At 55.4% G+C, this 15,596-nt stretch overlaps 1 protein-coding gene across 2 annotated transcripts in view; it reads right to left on the bottom strand.

The window, feature by feature from the left end:
* ZCCHC24 (zinc finger CCHC-type containing 24) overlaps positions 1 to 15,596 on the bottom strand; it is a 58,101-nt gene that overhangs the window by 3,704 nt on the left and 38,801 nt on the right. Inside the window, exon 3 of one of the 2 annotated variants that reach the window (XM_081157406.1) lies at positions 6,743 to 6,907. In XM_081157406.1, the coding sequence (XP_081013532.1) occupies positions 6,743 to 6,907 (165 nt within the window). Of the gene's footprint in view, positions 1 to 6,742; positions 6,908 to 8,093; positions 12,727 to 15,596 lie in introns of those variants that run through there. The other variant, XM_081157407.1, reaches the window with a different exon arrangement.

Here is a 15,596-nt window from a genome sequence, read left to right as displayed (position 1 = left end):
GCTCTCAAAAGCCAGCCAAGCCTTGTCTCCTTGGACGATTTATGGATGCTATTAGGTGTGCCTCCTGAGGCAGCTTCTTGGCACAGTCCCAACCCAGAACCCCTGCCTGCAGAAGGTTCCCTGCACGGATTGGGGGGATCAGAGGAAGCTAGTCAGAGCCAGCTGAGAGCCACATGCCGAGGACAGGGGGCAGGAGCTACAGGCTGTTGGTGGGGCAGAGAATTTCAGAGCCAGTGACCATGACCAAGGATGGTCCTGGAAGGACACTGAGGGTGAGCGCTGCCCCCCTGGCTAGACCGCAGGCTGCTCAAAAATGGACTATTGCCTTTTCTGCCCAATGATGCAGTGCCTGGCCCCAGGGTGACACTAAGAGCGAGCAGCTCAGGAATGGGGAGGCAGCGGGCTCTGGGAGATGAGTATGGGGACTGTGGGTGGGCAGGGTTTTGATCCAGGGACATAAAGCCCATCCTTGTACTTCCAGGCTAAGGCCACACAGGGACGGACTGGATAAAGGACAGGAGCTTTGGCCTCCCCTCAAAGGGCGTACAGGTGATCAGCTTTCCTGGCCAGAGGAGAGGGGACAGAGTTTGGCTCCATGTCAGACCTGGGCTGGAACACCAGCTCTGCTACCCACATGCTGAGTGACCCTGAGCAGGCCACCTGACCTCTGACCCTCTACTTCCCCATCTGTAAAAGGGGATGTTATGACACTTTTCTCATGAGACTGCTGTTCCAACTCAGTGAAGATCAGGAGTAGAAAGAGAGCATATAGAAGCTATTAATGCTAATTATTATTATTAATGGGAGGGAGATACCAGTAGTAGAGAGTCAAAGTTGAAGTCAGGATTCCAAGCTGCAAGGCCTAGGAAGGTCACATGCCCTACCCTTCCAGACATCTCAACAGACACCTATAACACCCAAGGTCATGGCCTACAAGCCCTGCCGGCCAGCTGAGCTCCCTGGCTCAGCTCACTGCCTGAGCTGTAAGAAGGGCTTCCCAATCTTGAACTGACATCTGGGTCCCTGGACTCCCATCCTAGTGATCCCAGCCACACAGCAGTCACACAGAAGTCTCCCCTTCCCTCACCAAATCCAGCCTTGTTTCCACTCCCCTCCCCCTCTTCATGCTGGTCAGGGCCCCTTCTCTGAATGGATCTCCCAGGTGGGGCCAGAGGGGCCAGAGCAAGCAGGCCTGGTACCCTCATGCTCCCCATGGTTTATGCTCTGCAAAGTGTTGCCACATGAGTCATAGCATCTACCCTCACACCCTTCCTGTGGGGGTCATATGACTATCTGCCTTACGGACAAGGAAACAGGGGATCCAAGATTCTAAGGGTCTTACCCAGGGGCCTGCAGCTTCACCTACCTGCTGAGGGCTGGTGGCCAAGAGCTCTGCAAGATTCATCATTGCTGTGTGACCTTTAGCAAGTCACTTAACCTCTCTGGGCCTCAATTTTCTCCTCTGTAAAACTGAGCTAATAAGAGTACCTACTTGATAGGGTTGTTGTGAAGAGTGAATAAACTGATATATGCAAAGTTGTTAAGACAGTGCCTGGCATGTAAAGGGCAAAGTGTTGGCCAGTATTAACATCATATATTATTACTATTAGTGTTATGTAGGGCTGGGGGCAGGCTGGGAGCAGGGAACCAGCTCAGTCCCTGTGGAACTGCCCCTGCAATATCCTCTCCATCCCCCTTGGCTGTGACCCTGTCAGTGCCTCTTCCCCTCCCCTCTCCCCTGGGTCCTGGCTCAGCCCTGCCTGGGAGGAAGGAGCTGGGGGAAGCTGTCAAGACGACTCCCCTCCACGGAGGGAAAACAGGCGGCAGCTGGGACTGATCGCCCCAGGGCCATTCCCACCCCTGCAGTGAGGCAAAGCCCCGCAGTGTTTTCTTCTGTGGGGGGCAGGGCTGGCAGGGGGTGGGGGCGGCTCAGCTGGAGCCTGACAGAAAACAGATGTGGCAGGGGAGGATGGGGAAGAGGAGGGTTCTCAGGAGATGGCTGCCCCAGAGGTCAGAGCTCAGGGGGCACAGAAAGAAAGCAGCCCCTCTCCACCACAGGACCAGGAGCCGGGACTCCAAACCCTTCCTCTCAGCTCTTCACTAGCCCCCGACACTGCCCCTCAGACCTCTGCCGGGTCTGCAGCCTCCCTGAGGGTGAAGACCCTGTGAAAGGAGCCTGGGGGATGGGAGCCCTGGGCCTTAGGCCCCTTTGATGCTGGCTGGTGGAGTGACCTTGCTCAAGTTCCCTATCCTGCCTGGGCCTCAGTCTCCCGGATGCACAGCAAGTGTTCAGCCAATGAGGGGTCATGATTGGGTTGCGGGGGAGCAGTGCCACATGCTCTTGGAAGACCCTTCCACATTGGGCCTGGGAGACTCTGATCCCGGCTATGGAAATGGGAGAAGGGTGGTCAGGGTGCGGTGCTTGGACTGAGCTTGGAAGGATAGAAACAAACGAGGAAGCAGATGAGGCCATTGCTGGCCTGGGCATGGTGGTACAGGCCAGGAATGGGCCCGGCCTGGAGGAAGGGCTGCTAGGGCAATATAGGGACAGGAGCCTAGGAGCTGGAGCCACCGCAGGAAGTCGGGTCCCACCAGCCTTGGGACATGGGTCATGCCTCTCCGCTTAAGTCACAGAGGGTGTGAAAGTCTCAAGGCCAGCCTCCCAGATGCCCAGCACAGACCCAAGCACCTGTCCCTCTGAGCTCCTGCAGGAACTGATCCATTCCCACTCCCCTGCCCTGCCAGCCACTGTGACCTGTCCTCCCTGACCCCCTGATCCCCACCCAGGCTACTCATCTGGCCCTTGCAGCCCCACACTTGATCCTTCTTCCCTGCTGACATTGGGTAAGTCACTTGCACCCCTTGCCTCAGTTTGCTCCTCTGTGAAATGGGGAAACAACAGAGCTGACCTCATGGTGTGGCTGAGAGCATGAAGCTGTAAGGTACTCGGAGCAGCGCCTGGCCACCGCCCGCTGCTGTCATAACCTTCCCCAGTGCTGGCCCTCCGGTCACTGAAATCTGCCTGTGGGGCCCTGCTTCCTCTCTCCTGCATCAGGAATAGGGGACTTTGGTCCAGCTCATGGGAGGCTGAGCTGGGACACAAACCTGGCCTGTGTGCCCCAGGGCAGCTCCTGACATTCAATAGGCTGTCCCCAGACAAAGGCAAGTTCAACTCTGAGGCTGTATTTCCACCTTGGGACCCTGGAGAGGCCACATGGCTTCTCAGGACCGTGTTTCTCTCCCTATGAAATAGGGATGAACAAACCCCCGGTGGAGGGCAGGGCACAGGTGAAGTGCAGGGGCATGGCACACGGTACCTGGAGGGTGACCACACCTGCGATCGGGGCCAGGATTTCTCCGAACGCCAGTGGCTAACCTGTCTGGCTGAATGCAGTTCCGTTGGAGAGGAAGCTCCTGGGCCGCCACGCAGCCCCTGACCTTCATCTTCCTTCAGCGCCTACACAGACCTGGCGAGGGCCCCCAGCGAAGTGTGTCCCTTCCCATGCGGGGAAGAATGAACCTTCTGATAGCACCAGCCACGCCCAAGGGCTGGGAGAGCAGAGTTCAGCCAAAGGGCGAGCGGCCGGACCGTCAGACGTGGTGAGTGGTGTTTTTGGACTGGGGTCCCAGCCTTGTCAGGAATCACCGGGGAGGCCTCAGGAACTAGGATGCAGTCTCCTCTAGACGGCCCCCCAATTCCATCCCCGGGGCACACTCCCAAACACAGTGCACCTCATGCGCCCTCTGCCCACCGCCCCTGGGTCATCGGGCCTGTCCCTCAGTGCCCCGAGGATGTTAGGATGCGGGCCTCACTCTCGTCCTTGGGTCCTCCATGGCCAGTCTCCGGTCTGCCTGCCTGCGTGTGACAGTGACAGTGAGGGTGATGGGAACCACGAAAACCTGGGGGGTGGGGATGGAGAGTCTGCAAACAGGAAGTGGAGGCCAGCACCAGGGTCATAAAGGCACAGAGCGTTTCTCCGTGAGAATCCTCTCCTCGCCCTTCCAGAGGGACAGGGCCCAGACCCTCTGCCAGGGCCTCCCGCCAGCCGGCGCCCCTCCTCCGCACTGGGCCTCGCCCCTCAGCTCCTCCGGCTCTGTGCCTGAGGGCCCCTGCTCTGCACCTGCTGCGGCCCCCACCCAGCCCCTTAGCCCGGGACCTCCGCTGCCCATCGGGGCTCAGCCTGACAGCACTGCCTGGGGGAGCCCTCACCAAGTGCCCTCAGTGTCCGCCTCCCCACGCCCTGCTTCCCTTCCCCTCGGCCCCCTTCACCTCTCTGCTGCCGTTCTTCTTGGTGGCCTGGCTTACACAGGAAGCCTCGCCACCCTTGTCCTCGGTGCCCCGGCTGCCTCATCAACAGCGACCTTCTCTCCTACCACCCCCGGACCAGGTCCTCTTCAGAAACTCCTCTGTCCAGCTCACTGGTGCCCTGACCTCCACCCAGTCCTGGCGCCACCTCCCACCAGGGCCCTTCAGGCTTCCCTTCCTGCCGTGTAGGCCGGCCCCCGGGGTCATGCATGACCCCACCTGTCTAAATACGCCTGACTCTTCCATCTCCTTCTCTCCGAAACAGGCCCCGACAAACCTCTGCCCCGGGCACCCCGCTCACCTCTCTTGCCCGCTCTGCCCAGTGGGCCCAGCTGGAGAAGGTCACAGAACTGGGCTCGTGGCTTTGGTTACGTTAGGATCAAACTTCCCCTGGGCCCGCACTCCGGCGAGTTTCTCCCGCTCCCTCCATCACTTGTCCTTCTTCAGCCGGCCACACTCCTCACCCTGACTCTGGGCTAAAAACCTCATGTCCCATTCACTGAGAAAACAGAAGCCTTGGAAATGGTGCCTCTTCTGGGCACCATCAAATCCATCAATCTTCCTAATTACCCACCTCCTTCCGTCCTGGCCAGCGAGAGGCATCACCTCTTGCCCCTGCATCACCAGCCTTTTGCTTTCTTCTGGATCATTCTCATTTGCCTGTAATATGCCCCAGGCTCTCCATCTCCGTAAGAGCCACCCTAATGCCATCTTCCCAACTCCAGCTACTGTCCCATTTGCCTGCTTCTCTCTACCATCAAACCCCCTCAAGAGAGTAGACAAAGACGGCGTTCCCTCTCAAGTGGGCCCAAGAAGCCGCCTCCGTCACGGCTCCTGGACGTTACCCACCAGCAGGTCCGCTGTGGACCAACATCCCCGCTCTGCCTTCACCTGACCTGCAGGGCACCAGCTCCAGTGGTTCTCACACTGTGGCTATAGTTCAGCAAGTTCTCCTGTAAAAGGGATGCCCCATGAGGCTGGTGGACCACCTCTTCGTGGCCAAATTTCAAGGGCACTTCTCCACGGTCATTACACCTGACATCTTAACACCAACCACCGCCTGTCTTCTCGAACAGTGCTCCCCTGAACTCCATGCTCCCCGGTTCTTCTCCCTGCTGGGTTCCTCTCCTCCATCTGACCCCTGAATGCTGGGATCGTAACTTGTGGCCTGGGAATCCCTTCTCTACTCTGTCCACATTCTGCAGGAAATCTCATCTGGTCCCTAAACACCTTTAGGTCAGCGATACCCAGCTATGTAGAAACCACCGCGACTTCTTCTAATCTGAGCTTCGGAACGAACATGGCCCTCGTGACATCTCAACTTGGATTCTCAGGAGCATCTCAAATGTGACACGTGTATCAGAGAACTTTGCTTTTATCCAGAACACCTGTGTCCCACACTGCCCCGCCCCGGTCCAGGCTGCTCACCTCAGTAATGACCACCTCCACCCACTCAGGGGCTCAAGCCCAAGTGTGATTGTTCTGGATCCCCTTCCCTCCCCCACCTTCCATATCCAGTCTGGTGACTCTTTGTATGGAATCCAGATCCGGAGGCACCTCCTTAATTCAGACCTCATCCAGCTCACATGGGACTATGGCTACGGCTTTCCTACTGGTTTCCCCATTTTCAATCTCTCAGCTCCCCGTCCCCCTGAAATGAATCTCTACACACAACCAGATTAATCACTACAAAATGAAGCAGAAAGCCTGTTGCTCAGGGGTCTCCTCTCGTGGCCCCCGTGGCTCTACGGGGTGTCATTCAGCTCCCGCTCCTTCCTCCCACTCCACTCTCCTGCTCCTTCACCGAGCTTTGCACCTGGAGCACCCCAAGTCCTCTGGCCTCAGGACATTTGCACCCGCTCTACCCTCCTTCTTCCCAGGATGGCCGCCCCCCACTTGTGAAAGATCTAGCTTCCTTTCCGCCTTCAGGTCCCAGAGTAAATATCTCCCCTCCTTGCAGCCTGCAATGAGTGGGCCCTCCCTGGGGCCAGCTGCCTCAACCCCTTCCCACCGGGGCAGCCCGGCGGGTGTCTTGGCCACTAGCCTTGTGCACAGAGCCTGGCACACAGCAGCTGCCCCATACACGAGTCAACTGAATGAAAAATGAACAAAACGCACGTTCTCTACAGCATCCGTTGCCTTCGCACCCCTCTTTGTCTCCCAACAGCACTGCAGCTCATAACTTTCTAAATTTACCTGTGGTCTCAGGGGCTTGGTACACTGCCCCTCACTCTCTTCCTCTCCCCAGGGCAACGGCGCCCTCTCACCCTCATCTCAGATGAGGCAGGAAAGAAAGAGCTGACTTGGAGGGATCTGGTCTCGTCCTTGTCATGAGGAGGCCGAGGAAGGGACAGAGTCACCCTCCCTTGCTTGGCCCTCGGGAGACCCGCCGCTGCACTGTTCCCACGGCGCCTGCGCCCCGCCCCGCCCGCTCACCTGCTTGTGCGGGTACACGTTGATGTGGCACTTGATGCACTCCTGCCCCATGTTGGCCCAGGAGTTCCCGCTCATCCATTTTCTCTTGCACTTGGGGCACTTGTACTCGCCGAAGCAGCGCTTTTTGCCCTGGTATGGGGTCAGGCCCTCACCTTTGGGGCGTGCCTGCAGGACAGGAAGCAAACACAGGGGGTTGGGGTCCACCAGGCCAAAGTGCTGCCCCCACAGGGGCTCCACAGCCTCCTTCTTCAGTGCTCATCCTGTGTCCTGTATGCAAGCACTCTGTCCCCAATCCAGAGAACACCAGGGTCACCCCAGAGCACATCCGGGAATCCGGGGGACAGAGAACAGAGGAGGTGGGGGGGTACATATCTTTTTCAGATTTAAAGGAGCAAAGTACTTGGTGTGGCTGGGAGTTACATTCGTAACTCGGCTGCACAGAGGCGTGAACCTGCACACAGGTGCTCTCTGGCCCACACAGTGGGCTGGTTTAAATGGCATCGAAGAGGCAACCCAGGCACCGTACAGCCTGGTACGCATGCAGTGGAACTGGGTCTGCCCTCACCCTGCTCCCAGCCACCCTCTCCTCTCCTTGGAGGCAATCTTATTTCCACCCGAAGACACACTCCACATTTACAAACATATGTAACATATGCACACACATGCTTTTCCCCCTTCCCTCATATAGAAACATTATATTGGTTCTGCATCTTCCTTTTTTTTACTTAGCCATGCGTCTTGGACATATTATTGTAAGACAGGTATAATAAAATATCCTTCCCCCACATCAGGACAATCAGAGCTACTGTTTTCTGTTTGACAGCTGCACAGTGTTCACATGCACGCAGCTCCAGTGTTTGCCGGTCCCTGTGACAGAACAGCTGGGTGGTTTCCACTCTTCCACTGTTACAAACAAGGCTCCAGTGAACAACTGTGTGTGAGAGTGTGTGTGTGTCTGTGTCAGGGAGAGAGAGAGAGAGAACATTTGTGGGATAAATCTAGAAATAAAATTGGTATGTGCACTTTTAATTTTTAAAGGTAACAACAAATTGCCACTGCCCTGGCCAAGGTGTACCAGCTTAACCTCCCATACCCTCACCAACAGTTTCCATCATTGCCGATCTAAGAGGCAGACAATCTTCTCAGAGTAGCTTTGACTAGTCTGTCTTCTATTATGAAAGAGATGTTCCCCATGCATTTAAGAGCCACCCACATTTCCTCTATGAACTGTTAGTGCAAATCCTTTGTAAATTTTTTCCCTGCTGGGGTTTGGCATTTTTCTTGGTGATTTGTAACTGCACTTTATATATTAAAGAAACTAGTTTTCTCCTACATGGTGCTTTTTAAGTAGCTTTATTGAGACATGATTCTACATTTTACCCATTTAAGGTGTACAATTCAATGTTTTTAGTATATTCACAGAGTTATACAACCATCACTACAATTTAATTTTAGAACACTTTTGTCACCCTTAAAGAAACACTGTGCCCATCAACAGTCAATCCCCATCCTACCTCCACCTCCTCACTCCACTCAGGCCTAGACAACCCCTAATCTACTCTCTGACTCTAATGAGTTCCCTACTCTAAATATTCCATATAAGTGGGATCATACGATAAGGCCCTTTGGTGCCTGACTTCATTTACTGGGCATAATGTTTTTAAGGTTCATCCATGCTGTGGCATTTACCAATACTTCATTCATTTTTGTAGCTGAAAAGTAGCCCGTTGTATGGACGCACCATGTTTTATGTACATTATTCATGAGATGCTAGACCTTTGAGTTGTTTCTAATTCTTGGCTGTTGCGAGTAATGTTGCTGTGAACAGTCATGTACAAGCTGCATAGTGTTTCATAAAGTTGAATTAGTTGCCCCAATATTTAAACATGAAAGATTCCACCTAGAGACATGACCACATTGGTCCGGAGTTCTTATGGGGTCTATCAGCTGAAGTTGTCAAGCAGCCACCTCCTCAGACTGATGCCACCTGTTCTGACCAGCTGCTCCCTGCACTGTGTCACCTGCATGACATGTGCAGGCTCTGAGTCTGAGACCAGCTTGAACACAGGTTCCCTACTGTGACTCCTAGACTGGCCTCAGCAGATTCCCTAGGAGCTTGTTAGAAATGCAAAATCGTAGGCCCCACCTCTGATCTATACTGACTCAGAATCTGCATTTTAACAAGAGGCCCAGGGGGTTCACACGCAGTCTAAGAAGCACTGGGCTTGAGGTGACCTGTTTCCATAGTAACGTTTGCCCAGGTAACTGCTCACTTATGAAGCAGTGCACAGAAGTTAAGAGCATAGACTCCGGATCCAAAATCACTAGCCAGTGATTTTGAGCAAGTTACTTCCCAAGGAAAACCACAGGTACTACCACGTGAGTGCGCTCTCAGGATTAAATGAGATAACACATGTAAAACAGTGTGCAAGTCACTGGACCTCTGTGTGCCTCGGTTTCCTGATTTGGACACCCAGGGTGATGATGAAGGGGCTGCTGCCCAGGGCTGTTGGAAGAAAGGGATGCTTTCATGCACACGAAGGTCTGAGCTCGCTGGTTGAACACTGCAAGTGCTCAGTTACTGTCAGCGATTTCAGCGCGATTCTCTCCTGGGCCTTATACAGGGAGAGGGAGCAGACATGTTCCAGGTGATGGGGAGGCCAGGGCTGAGACCAGTAGGTGCAAATCGTAAGAGGAAAGTTCCCAAGATGGGGGGAGGCCCGGGTAGAGGTGGGCTTGCTCTCCCTGGGCTTTGGGGGACTTGGCAAGCGAAAAGGGGGCTGCATTAGGTGTTTTTGCCTTCTGGGATTCTCAGGCAGGGACCCAGACAGAGGAAGGCTGCAGAGGCTCTGCAGGTTCTGCTGCCAGAGGACAAAGGAGAGAGCGAAGAGCAGACATCTATGAAGCACTGTGTGCGCTGGCTCTGTGCTCAGGGCCCCACATCCTGCAAGCCCCCGTTCACCTCTTCTCATAACCCTGTGGGGCAGGGAATATCATCAACCCATTTACCAGATGTTGAGACTGAGGTCTGGGGAGGGAGCAGGACTTGCTGAAGAGTTTCCAGTGTGTGAGGAGCAGGAGACTAGGCCCAGTGGGTTATGCTTGGTTCATCTTTTCCATCACTCCCAAGAGCGTCTCCATCCTGAGGCTGAGGCCTGTGCTTAGAAGGAGAAATACACCAGGCCCCGGGACCCCCAGCTCAGCCCAACCCAGTGGCTGTGCCCTCCTGCAGGTCAGAGGAGAGACGTGGCCTGGGCAGGGGTAACAGAGGCGAGGAGCCGCTTCCTGGAAAGGCTCGGTCCCAACATTGTTTATGCTTTCGGACAAGGGCAGGGCCAAAGGGGGCAGGAATTTTTGACAGAACAAAGGCTTCTCTACCCCCCACACCGTCCCCCTGCCTCCTCCCAGAAAGGCAAAGTCTCTTCTCATAAACAGCATGAAACAGACGGTTACTGCTGACGGCTCTGCAGGGGCCGCCACCCGCCTCAGCTGGGAAGGATGCCAGGTCCGACCAGGCTCTCCTGACCCGGGCCCCAGCCACGTACCCCTCTGGGGAATTAGATCTGCCAAGAGCCTGGGCAAAGCTCACTGGGGCTCAGAAACCACCTCTGCCAGCACAGATAGGCCCTTTGGGGACCAGAGAATCAAGGGACTTGCTCAAGGACACATAGCAAATTGGGAATTGAGCTGGGAGGAGGGATTAGATCCCCTGGCCTCCAAAGCAAAGCTAGAATAGCCATGAGGGGCAGCCTGGGAAGTGGGAGGTGGTGGCTGGCGTGGGAGTAGGAAGGAGGCCCTATGCCAAGGAGCCGTGAAAGCAGAGCTGGGTGGGGGAAGGGAGGAGCCATCTAGGCAGGCCAGCATCTTGAGAGGAGATGCAGATGATGCTGACACTATCTGGGCACTTCTTCAGAATTTTATTTCCACCAACTCATGAGATTTCTGGTCGTTGGCTGTAAGATGGTGAACTCACTGGGGGTATGTAAGCAGAAGCTGGGTGAACAACTGACTACCAGGGCAGTTGCCAAGAGGACTTATGACCTGGTCAGGCAGTTGGACCAGGTAACTCTGAGGGCACTGCCAACTCTGCAATCCTTCCACCTCTTGTTGCTGGTGAAGGCCAACTGGGCCGGTGTGGAGAAGGGGTACACTCTCAGAGGCTGCTGGGAGTGAGGGCTGAGCAGGTATATTTCCTACTGTATTTCTACAGTGCAACTTGGCAGTAAGCTTTCAAACTAAAAAAAAAAATCCATTCCTTCCCCTCAGCAAATCTATTTCTGAGCGACCATCCTAAAAATGACCAGAGATGTGGACCAAAGGGCTGTCCTAGGATATTCATTATGGCATTGTTTATGACAGTGAAAAACTGGAACAAGTGAAACCTTCAACACTGATGCTCTGGTTCCCTAAACGATGTTACACCCATTGGATGAATGACAACAGAGCCATTAAAATATTTATGAGGGGTTTTTAAGGGTTTGGAAAATGCTTATAAAGAAAGCAGGATAAACGATGAAATATAAACTGCTTTCAGAGAAAAACTATAAAAAGGAAAACTGCAAAAAAAGGGCTGGCAGGAAATCCGCCAGAAGGCTCCAAGGTTGCCTCCAGGAGTCAGCATGCTCTGTTCTAGTTAGTGAACTGTCTTTAACGAGTAGGTATGACTTTGATGAAGATGACAGTTCATCAGCTGACTCCCTGGCCTGCAGGCTCTGCCTGCCCACGAGGGGGCGCCCTGCACTGTTCCAACGGAAAAGGTGGTTCTGTCCATACCTTTCCCCCCTTTGCCCCTGCAGGTGTGGACACTGGGGACTGGGTTCAGGGCACTGGTGACCTCTGGCTACCGGTTCTGTTTGACCATGTTCGTGTCCAAAGAGCTGGCCTGCCCCCAGCCATGGAGTGGACTTCTCACTCCTGGATCCCATCTGCTGCCTTGATTTTGAGGGCTGCCAGAGAAGTATCCACACCTGTCATAGGACACAAGAGCCTAGCTGGTCACTGCCCATTAATGTTGCACCCCTGCCCCTGCTTCCCAAAGTCCCACCAGGAGTGAGTCAGCCAGTAGGGTGAAGCATGCTCTCCTCCTGGCCCCTTTTAGAGTGAGTCCCTTTTGCAGGGAGATGACTTTGTCAGCTTTGGTGACTTGAGGCAGAGCATCCCAGGAACCCCAGACTCAGGAGGTGGCAGCACAGTGGGGTTGCTAGACCTGGAGCTATGACTCCAGGCTGGTTCTGCCCCAGGACGCACAGAATCTGCTCTTAGGATTCTGGGTTCCAGCTGCTGGCCCCAGCGGCAGCCTAGCCCTAGCCCTGGCCGCACCACCTGTGCCTGCCCGGGAGAGCAGGCTGTGCGGGCCAAGCTCGGGGACAGACTAACAGCCGCACGAATTAGGTGTCCAGTCTGGCCAGACCCTCTTTGAGACACTTTATGAGCCAAATAGGATTAGTCCCAAGTTTCAGATGAGAACACTGAGGCATGAAAAGGTAAATGTGCCCAAGGCCACACCAGCAGCAAGTGGTAGAGTCTGCATTTGAACCCAGGCCATCTAATTCAAGCCCCCTCTCTCCATTGCCCTGTAATGTGCCAGGACCACACAAAAATGAGGAACCCGCCCAGCCAGCATGATGCGAAACAGGAAGGGCTGATACTGTAATGGGTACTGGCATGCTGGGTGGCCTTGGAGGCATCCCTTCCCTTCTCTGGGCCTCAGTTTCCCCATCTCCAGAACGAGGGCGGCACTGGCTGCTGGGCAGCGTCACTTTCCTCCTGAGGTCCAGAGGTCAGCTTGTGCTTGGCAGTCCCGCTGCTGCTCCCCCTCTCTGCCATGGAGCTTTAGGCCGGCCCCACAGTGGGTCCAGCTGAGAGGCACTGGCTGGAGCCAGAGGAGCAGCGGAGGAAATAAGGAACAGATGGGCTCCTCGCCGGCTCGCTGTCCCGCCGCTCTGCCCGCTCTCCTGCAGCTGGGCCACTGAGGTGGTCCTGGCCTAGAGGAAAGACAGGAAGAGCCCTAGGTCTCAGGAGTTCAAGATGCCCTTCCTGCAGATGAGACAGGGAGGCTGAGGCCGGGGGTCTGGGACCACAGGCCCACGACTCCTTGTACATCCTTGTTGGCCCTTCCTGGACAGTCCAAGAGGCTTCTGGGGACTCTTTCTGGAGGCTAGGGGCCCTCCCTAAGGGGAGGCATGTCATGCTCTCTTTTGAGGAGGGGAATCGATCTTTCTGAGCCCCCTTTCTCAGCCCACAGGTGTCCCTCTGCCCTCCCTGTTGTGTCTCCTTGAGCCTGGGCCAGTGAGGAGGAAACACTGTGGCCAGAGGCCCAGATTTGGGCCCTGGCTGCCTCCTACCCATCTTAGGGCCCTGATTTCTTCATCTGCCAATTGAAGGGGCTGCTCTGGGGGAGTTGGGACACTGACTTTAATGAGCACTTACTATGTGCCCTACACTTCCCGACCTGTCACTTCACAGGCCCTCCATTTGATGGGAAAATAAACTGAGGCCCAGAGAAGCCAAGTATCCGTGCAGGGTCCCACAGCCTTGCAGCCAAGACTTGAACCCTACCTGCTGACTCCAAAGTGACACACCCCACATCACACATAGCCTCTACATGAAATGGCTGTGAGAAAACTAGAGAACGAGCCTGCTCCTAGAACACGACCCACCTCTGACTTCCGACCCTGGGCCCCCACCTCAATTATTCCTTCCTTCAACTAACATTTATTGAGCACCCTCTCTGTACAAGGTTTTGTGGGACATTCCAGGAATATGGAAATAAACAAGACTGATGAAGAATACTCTCAGATTTCAGAGCCTTCCAAAGGGTCAGCCCCCTGACCGTGGCCCATGCCAGTGACGCACACCTGGCCATGCACCTCCAGACCCAAGCTGAAGTCAGACACACCTGCGGAAACACCTGGATCCAGAGCCTTAGGCAGAGGCCACTCCTCACCTAGTCCTCCTAAGTGACAGGCATGGGGCCATGTGGCATAAAATGATCACTAATCAATGCAACAGCCCCATGAAATGAGCACTCTTAACCACAATGGCAGGTGAGGAGACTGAGGCTTGGGGTGGCAGCAATGACTTGTCTTAAGTCATAATTAGCCAGTGGTAGGGCCGGTTTCTGAGCTCAAGTCCGTCCAGTGCCAAAACCCTCGCTTTTCCTCCTCATGTGTTCTGTGACACTGTTTTAGGGACACTCCAAAGACTCCTACGCTCCAGTGTGACAGACGTGGCCTCGGGAGGCAGGTGGGAGGGCTGCGTCTGCCTCACAGCCTGGTCCAGGCAGCTGAGACTCCACCGAGGCCCTGGAGGGAGCAGGCGATAGGAGGACAGGTGGGCTGGGTCGTGAGGCCAGCAGGCTGCTGGAGGGAGGGAGGACGCTGCCAGAGGCCACCCTGGGCTTCCTCCGGAGCCTCAAGGGCCTCCTTGTCTGAGCACAGGCACCCTCGTCGCCTGCCCCAGACCCCCTCCCCTTTTCTGGGTTCCTGCCGCAGCCCAGCATGGGCCCAGAAGGCCCAGCCTCCTAGGCACCCCTCCCACCCGGTTCCCAGGCCAAAGCCACCACAGAAATGCCATCCTGGTTCCACAACACTGGGGTTTGTCAAAGTGCAGGGGACAATGGGATCTTTCACAGAGCCAGGAAAAGGTCTCAGGAAAACCCTGGGGAGGGGGCATGGGGGGGCGTGGAGAGGAGGGAAAGGGCCAGTTAGAGAGGCGAAAACAAGGGGAGACAGAGAGGCAGAGAAGAGAGGCAGAGGACATCAGGAATGAGGGACAGGGAGGTGGGGGTGGGGTGAGAGCCAAGGGTGTGAGCAAGACTGAGGACAGTGTGGGAAGCTGGATTCCACGGCTGTGACAGGGCCAGGCGAGAGAAGGTGGGAAATGAACCGAAGGGAAAGAGGAAACAGGCCCAGGGTGAAACCACAGAGGCCAAGAAGCCATTTCAGGACCCAGAGGGGTGCAGAGGCCTCAGCACCCCCACATGCCCTGGGGCACAGAATCCATGGCCCTGAGGAGCCCCAGCCCAGAGGTCAAAAGAAACCCCTCTCTTTGAACCCTGCCGCAGGCCAGGCAATTTGAAGTTCTCTCAGGCAAAACTTTTTGGAAGGCAAAGACTTTTTAATCACATGAACAGCCACTCCCTAAGTTATCTGTTTCCTGCTTCTGGCTTTCCTCCATTAGCAAACCGCACAGATCAGAGCTGAGGGGCAGGGAGGGGAAGGGGGGCCAGTCCGAAGGGGTGGAAAACATCCGAATCCTAGTGACTGCAGAAGGCCAGGTTTTCCTTCCCCCTGTGACTGCAGAGACCGCACCCACCGTCTGCGGCTGCCCTGGGGGGTGGAGGTAAGACTTGCAGTCACTCTGAGGTTGGCAGATAGCTGGATGCTCCTAGGAATCTGACCCCCATTTGTCGTCCTGAGTGAGTTTCCAGGTCTCAGTTTGGGGCGCATTAGCTCACTTAGCCCTCTCTTCTGACAGTAGCCCCTGGCCTGCTATAGCCATGACCCCGGTCAGCCAGGCAGAGTCTCTGGCAGGTACTTTAGTGACCATTTCAGGACTGAGGGCACCTACCATCTACAGGGCTGAAGCAAACACTCAAGCTGTGGGGCCCCTTCCCCATCTGGCCCAGCTGATCATGTAACAGCTGCTGCTACTCCCTCCTACAAAACTCACGCTTGAACAACAGCAAAATCAGTGCCTGCAAAAGATGCATCCCACCCCCACCTCATCCCCCTTCCTTTGCTCTTGCTATCCCTGTGCCCTAAACATCTCTCCGCCTGGTCAATGACCAGGTAGCCTTCAAGGCTAAGCTCAAAGGGCATCCCTCTGGCCTCCCACATCTCAGACAGGCCTA

This window comes from Miniopterus schreibersii, assembly GCF_964146895.1.
Source record: "Miniopterus schreibersii genome assembly, chromosome: 14".
Classification (NCBI taxonomy): Eukaryota; Metazoa; Chordata; class Mammalia; order Chiroptera; family Miniopteridae; genus Miniopterus; species Miniopterus schreibersii.
The sequence above is the reverse complement of the archived record's forward strand: the minus strand, read 5'-3'. Positions and strand labels throughout refer to the sequence as shown.